Below are 7,343 nucleotides of genomic sequence, written 5' to 3'. Positions count from 1 at the left end.
CTAGCTAGTCTAGATAGCTTGACGGTGGGGTGAGACCGGGTCGGGATGAAACGGGTTGGACCGCCTTAGACTGTTAGGATACTATCTCCATGCACCATCACTACTTGGCGCGGCCATAAAATGATACGTTTTCTGTTTTTTCACAAAATAAAGTTAAAGCCTTCCTGCCGCCGCAGTAGCTTCGCAAATAGCTCCCCCCGTTGATAATGAGTTGGCATTTTGCCAGACAAGGTCGGGCCCTCGCGAGAGGAAGAACGGCAACGACGGTAGCGGACCCCCCCCCCCCCCTCCCCTCCCTACCCCCACCTAACCCCAACCCACCCAGTTTATTGCAGAACGTGTATAAAGATTACCTGTGTTTATTTTGTCAGTTGTTTGTATGAAGCAGTCTCAACCGCAGCGCGTTTCGCAGGTAAGAAACGGCATGCTCACGGTGGGCTCTAGTTTATGCCTGTAAACGGTTTCACAATTCCTCAGAAATATGCGCTAATACAATAGCGTGCTTTAGCTTGCTATAGGTTGAGCCAAACTAATCGCCACATGTCCTAACTAATGCCTTTTGGTAAGCTTTTGAAAAGTCCCGTGATCATTCAGTGTGTAATGATCGATACACTACTCAGTCCATATGTATTAAAACTGTAGGCCGTACTATAGAGTCGTACAAAGCTCGGAGAGATTGTATGCCGTCCCAAAGGCCCTTCTGTGTTTGGCCCTGTTAAGCATCGCAAGAATATCTCAGCTTGTCTTTCTTCATTCCAGGCTTGCTGCACGTGCGTGACAAGCTAGTGTGCACGAGACAAAAGAACACGACAGTGATCCGGTGACTCACATACACGATGACGTCGACCTTCACCATACCCAGCTCTACCGACCCACTTCTGTCCGTACCCATGTCTACTGATCCACCGCTGCCTGTACCTTACGAGTTCACAGTGGCCTCGACGATCCGTGACGTGTACATATGGGTTTTACTGGCCGTGGGTTTGCCTTGCAACGCCGCCTGTGTGGTAACGATCCTGTTCATGCACGTGAACATCGCCACTTTCTACGTGGCCTTGTTGGCCGTGGCTGACAGCCTGGCGCTGATTGTCAAGGCCATTTACATTAAGAGGGAAGTCCCTGACGCACCCAGCTGTTACATGCTGTACATCAACAATTTTTTCAGCTGCTACGCTAACTGGGTTCTGGTTCTCATCGTTTTTCAGCGATTCTATGCTGTTTGTTTCCCTCTCAAAATCAAGGGTGCCTTTACAAAGAAGAGGATTTACATCAGTGCAGGGGTTCTGGCTGCGGTCTTGTTCGTCATCATGGTTGTGCCCACGTTTTACTTCCTAGAATGGGACGCAGAATCCGAATGGTGTAGATGGCGAGAGGAAATTCAGAGATACGGCGTGGACAAAGTGTGGGACGCCTGGATCATGTCTTTGTTGTACTCTTACCTACCGTTTCTTTTCTTGGTTGTATTCACAACGCTCATTATCGTGGGGCTGTTTCGGCATCGTCGTACCCGAATATCAATATGTGCGGCAGCAACGAGCAGCTGGAGCGACGACGGAAAAGCTGAACGTGCCATCAGCATCATGCTGGTGTGTGCTGGCCTCGTCTTTCTGCTTCTGACCCTGCCAGCCTGCCTTTTCCACCTCTTCATCTCTGATCTATACGATCTGAAAGTGCGACAGGAGAGAGCAGAGTGGTACCTCGTCTACCAAGTGATCACCATGCTGTCGGACGCAAATCACGCTGTGAACTTTTTCGTTTACTTCGCGAGCATGCAAAAATTTCGGCACTGGTTCTTTGACATTGTACGATGCCTTCCCTGTCTGGAGCGAGGCAGGGCTGGCCGCAGTGGGAGCGGTTCCTCGCAGGAGACGACGGACTTGACTCAGGCCACAAGTGCCAAGGTCTGGCAAAGACACCCTGGCTTTGGCGGCAGTAGCAACGGGCCCACAGAGACAGAGATGCAAATGCATTAAATGAGTTTTACTGTCGATTCGACAACAGGGACTGGAGCAAGGAGAAAGCACAAATCAAATCTGATCTTGAAAGGAGAGAGGGAGAGGACGAAGGAGAGTGTTAGATCAAAAGTTCGGATGTTTAATTATCTCTAGACATCCACAGCTCATGGCTTTAATTAAGTTCTTTAACGCCGCAGTGTGCATTTGCCCATTACGAGCTTTAGTTCCCTTTTACTACCGTTAGGCAGTCAAAGTAGGTACAGGTAATTGTCCTGCGCAGAGTGACGAGTGACTAGTCAATCCCAATGATTAGTACGCCATGAGATATTGCAAGAAATAATGCAAAGCAACCCTAGAGTTTTAGTATGACCCTGATTCTTTTAAATCGGTGCAGGCGTGAGGTGATCATTAACGTGCGTGCGTCTTCTCTGAAAATCCCTTATTTAAAAATGTATATGTGGTGCGTCACCAGAGTAAATTCTGGAATTGGAATCGTGCCTTGAAAAGACACATGGATTTACATTTACTCGCTGTGACCGGACTTTTATTCAAGGAACTTTAAGGATTGGGCCACCCTATTGTGAATTAATATTAGTCCATCACACAAGTGAGCAGTGTATTCTCGGACTTGACGTTGTGTAGTATTATACCTGTGTTATTCACCATGTTCTGCTGAGGTGCGCATTATCGGACAGTGAGTCGAGTGACGTAAGGTCCGGTATAAAGATTTCGCAAGATGTATCGTGGTTTGGATTTGTTTTTGGTTTTTTTCACTCCTGCAAATGTAACGGTGGTTGATCTAGCCTTGTAGCCTAACCTATCAGTAGGGCTTGGTTTTTGATCGTCTGTAATGTAAGGTTTCAAAGTATTGTGTCATGTACATTGTAGAATATGAAAGAGAGAATTATGTCAGGTGGAAACCAGCTGTCTGGTGTTAGTGTATTGTGTTGTGGTGTACACCCAACAAATCATGAGTAACTAACTTTTTTCGGCTTCCTTTTGGTGACCATGTGTTGAGAGTGAATACTTGAGTGATGTTGGATGACTTTGAGGATTTTAGGATGTTGTAAGAGTGGCTGGGTGGCCGAGTGGTAACGCACTTGCGCTCGGAAGCGAGAGGTTGCGAGTTCGACCCTGGGTCAGGGCGTTAGCAATTTTCTCCCCCCTTTCCTAACCTAGGTGGTGGGTTCAAGTGCTAGTCTTTCGGATGAGACGAAAAACCGAGGTCCCTTCGTGTACACTACATTGGGATGTGCACGTTAAAGATCCCACGATTGACAAAAGGGTCTTTCCTGGCAAAATTGTATAGGCATAGATAAAAATGTCCACCAAAATACCCGTGTGACTTGGAATAATAGGCCGTGAAAAGTAGGATATGCGCCGAAACTATGATGGCTGCGATCTGCTGGCCGATGGGAATGCGTGATGTATTGTGTAAAAAAATTCCATCTCACACGGCATAAACAAATCCCTGCGCCTTGAATATGTGCGCGATATAAATTGTATCCATAACATAAAAATTTAAAAAATTAAAAAATAAATCCCTGCGCTTAGAACTGTACCCACGAAATACGCGCGATATAAGCCTCATATTGATTGATTGATAATTGATTCACTGTGTTATACTTTGATGCTTAGATGTTTCGTCAAGAGCGCTATAAGTACGTATCTTAGTTGACTCATGTCAGCATAGTGTCTGCTTGTTTTGCATGAAGAGTACGGGGAAGGTGTTGCTATGTCAGTGGCGTTTTGATATTACAGTCATCGGATCATTTCATGAGTGTTCACTTCTCAGGCAGTCACAGTCCTTTGAAAATGCAACCTATGTTTCTTTATTCCAGGCTCAGACTGCGCGAATGACAAGGCCAGTAGTGTGCACGTGAAAGAAGAACATAGCCGGAGGAAAGAGACATCCAATCAAAGATCGATGGCGTCGACTGGCTCAACACCCCCCAGTGGCAGCAGCATGCCATATCCTTACGAATTGACAGTGGCCTCGACGATCCGTGAAGTGTACATATGGGTGTTACTGGCCGTGGGTTTGCCTTGCAACGCCGCCTGCGTGGTGACGATCCTGTTCATGCACGTGAATACCGCCACTTTCTACGTGGCCTTGTTGGCCGTGGCCGACAGCCTAGCGCTGATTGTCAAGGCCATTTATCATCAGAGAGAAACACCTGACGCACCCAGCTGTTATATGCTGTACATCAACAATTTCTGCAGCTGCTACGCTAACTGGGTTCTGGTTCTCATTGTTTTTCAGCGATTCTATGCTGTTTGTTTTCCACTCAGAGTCAAGGGTGCTTTTACCAAAAAGAGGATTTACATCAGTGCCGCGACTCTGGCTTTTGCCCTGTTTGCAATCATAGTTGTACCTACGTTTTACTTAAAGGAATGGGACGAAGTAAAAGCGGAGTGTAAATGGCGGGATGAGATTCGAAGTTTCGCAGGCAAAGTTTGGGACGCCTGGATCATGGCTTCGTTGTACTCATACGTACCGTTTCTGTTCATTGTCGCGTTCATAACGCTCATTATTGTGGGTCTGTATCGGCATCGTCGTGCCCGAACATCAATATGCGCTGCAGGAACGAGCTGCTCGAGCGACGACGGAAAAGCTGAACGTGCCATCAGCATCATGCTGGTCTGTGCTGGCCTCGTATTTCTGCTGCTGACGCTGCCCGTCTGTCTTTTCCACCTCTTCATCTATAAACTATACGACTGGAACGTGGTACAGGAGATGTCAGAGGGGTACCTCGTCTACCAAGTAGTCACCATGCTGTCGGACACAAACCACGCCGTGAACTTCTTCATCTACTTCCTATGTGGACCAGCATTCCGCAGACAGTTTTTGCAGCCTTTCCAACGGTTCTTTCGCTGCTCCTTCTTGCGGAGAAATGAGAGATCTTCCAAAACATCGAGCAGAGAAGGCGGACTGGTGGGAACAGGTCGAGACAAGAGTACAGCACAACCACACTCGCTGTCCACTGAAGCGGAGAGCGGCATGACTTAGTCACAGGACCGAGCTCAGATGACATAAAGCCGTGTCTTCATCAAGAGTTGCTTTGCGTATTGGCTGATCCAGATGACGAGAATGCTGTGTCTGACAGGCATAATCAGATCGGAGAGATCCAGTCTCTATTGTGGTCGAAATTAGCGTGTAATAAAACCGTTATTTCTCATATGCAGATTTTGAGCAAGTGATAACACACACGTCTCGACATGCCTGTAATCACAGTCAGCATATTAGCACTGTGAGGAAAATTTTTCAATCAATTTCATTGAAATCTTGGCCGAACATAATTTGGCTCGGTACGGGCTATATGATTGCATTGATATTCAAAGCTTATTTATTGATTAATCAATTTGGTTATTAAGATTAAAATTGAATTTGTTGTATTCTTTGAGAAATTTTCAAAGAAGTTATTTTTGTGGACTTGCTCCTCTACAACAATGGCGCCTCGTTTTGGTGCTGGACGGCTGTTATGAATATTCAATACCGGAAATCACGCCCGGACAGTAAGCCTCCCGTAAACCATCACAGATACTGTCAGGCTTTTACACAGTACAAACACCCTTCCATTTGAACGCTCACCAAACGGGAACATCCTAGGTGCCCTACGTAAAGAGCGAGCAATTTTTAAAGAATTAATTTTGCAGATTGTCTCGAACACTTTTTGGACCCATCCTGAACTCAGGTCACAAATGAGTTACTTCCCTTCGGGTCTCATTCTATCGATGTAAACTGGCCATAGCCGTGGATCGATGATTATCAGAATGTTTTTGGACCGTGGTGCGTTTTTGCGCTAGACCTAACTTTTAAAATCTAAATAATAAATTGACAGCTTGTTACACAAACATACTTTAATCATAAAAGAATTCTTTTTTCATCAATACAAAATCAGTACAATTCGAAGTTGTGAAAGTTTGAAAAAAGAAAAGCCTGGAAGCAGGGTCACGCAAGGGTCGTAGCAGACGACGGTTTATGCATATCGCCGTTCCTCTCAACAGTCAAAAGCCATCGCCAGAGTTCTTGTGAACCACAGCCGTTTGTTTCGTGCATAAAAACGTGCTATTGTAGATAAGCTCACATCGAGTCGCATTCAAATGACTAACTGACGACTACATTGTGAAAAAGGGAAACTGGCTCAGGGACGTAAGATAAACCACGCAAAAATAAATTCTTTGAAACTTGTTCGCTCTTTACGGAGGGCACCTAGGATGTTCTCAATCGGTGAGTGTTTAAATGAAATGGTGTTTGTACTGTGTGTAAAAGCCTGACCGTATCTGTGATGGTTTACAGGAGGCTTACTGTGCCTTTAATCAAATATAGAGCATTTGTATGCTTTGGCTGTATAGAAACCTTAATTATAGCTTTCATTGCTGTTTATGTACCATTGATTTTAACTTTGTTCAGTTGGTATTTGTATTATATGTTGCTTTTTCGCACTTTGTATATATTGTAGATTTCCACATACTCTTCGCCGACGGATAAAACAAGGCTTCTTTGGCTACCGAAAACACTCCCCCCTCTCTATGTTGGACAAAGTAAACTCTAAAGAGAGAAAGTTGAACGAAAGAGAGTTGGATGTTCGAATGTGTACATTTAGCAATTCGTTCTGCTGTTGCTGCAGGTGACAGATAGATGATTTTTCCTTCTTTCAAAACCTTGTGTAGCAAATCCTGGTAGGCCTACGTCATCGTAAAATGTAACCGATTTATAACATTTTCTCACCAACAAATTTACACTGATGACACACTGCATTATTGAGTTTCCCCAAATGATTGTTATCCGGCCAAATGACTAACACCTGTTTGTTTCTGCAGTTCGACATGGCGATGTAAAGAAAGAATTAACGGGCAGCAGCTAGCCGCTGCAATCCGGAAGCAAAGTTGCCAATTGTAAAATACAAATAAACAATTGTGTGTGAAGAAAAATATACGCGTCCACTTTTATGTGAATCTACCTTCTGACAGACACACAGATCCAGGCCCCCATCCCCGATCCTCCCCGCCCCAAAGACAGACAGACAAAGGGGGTCGCAGGCACGCACACACACACACACAGCGTCTTTTACATTTACATGTGCATGACTTTTACACTACACACACATACACACACGTACACACACACCGTCTTTTACATGTACACTACACGCAGGCAAACGCACACACACACAACCAAAATATACCAGAAAAAGCATTTTATTGTGGACAGATTGGTATATAACCATAACAAGCAAACAGCGTGCCTGAAAGGACGTAGTAACATTCATTGTGTGAGGGTAAAGCTCAGATAGGCACACATTTTGTGCCAAAAAATGAATATTAAAAAACCTGACTTTTGCAAATAGCAAAAACTCACATACTCATTTTATTAGCTTTCATCTT

At 45.0% G+C, this 7,343-nt stretch overlaps 2 protein-coding genes across 2 annotated transcripts; both read left to right on the top strand.

The window, feature by feature from the left end:
- The first annotated feature begins 358 nt into the window (after nucleotides 1-358).
- Nucleotides 359-1,975, top strand: LOC138982566 (probable G-protein coupled receptor 139). The gene has a single exon (XM_070355890.1). It carries the CDS (start codon nucleotides 837-839, stop codon nucleotides 1,971-1,973), a length of 1,137 nt encoding a protein of 378 aa, XP_070211991.1. The 5' UTR covers nucleotides 359-836; the 3' UTR covers nucleotides 1,974-1,975.
- Nucleotides 1,976-1,997: 22 nt separating this feature from the next.
- Nucleotides 1,998-6,890, top strand: LOC138982567 (neuropeptide S receptor-like). Its single transcript, XM_070355891.1, has one exon. It carries the CDS (start codon nucleotides 3,883-3,885, stop codon nucleotides 4,963-4,965), a length of 1,083 nt encoding a protein of 360 aa, XP_070211992.1. The 5' UTR covers nucleotides 1,998-3,882; the 3' UTR covers nucleotides 4,966-6,890.
- Nucleotides 6,891-7,343: the final 453 nt, after the last annotated feature.

This window comes from Littorina saxatilis, linkage group LG12 (genome assembly GCF_037325665.1).
Source record: "Littorina saxatilis isolate snail1 linkage group LG12, US_GU_Lsax_2.0, whole genome shotgun sequence".
Lineage (NCBI taxonomy): Eukaryota > Metazoa > Mollusca > Gastropoda > Littorinimorpha > Littorinidae > Littorina > Littorina saxatilis.
Note: the sequence above shows the minus strand (reverse complement) of the source record. Positions and strands in the feature narration are given on the sequence as shown.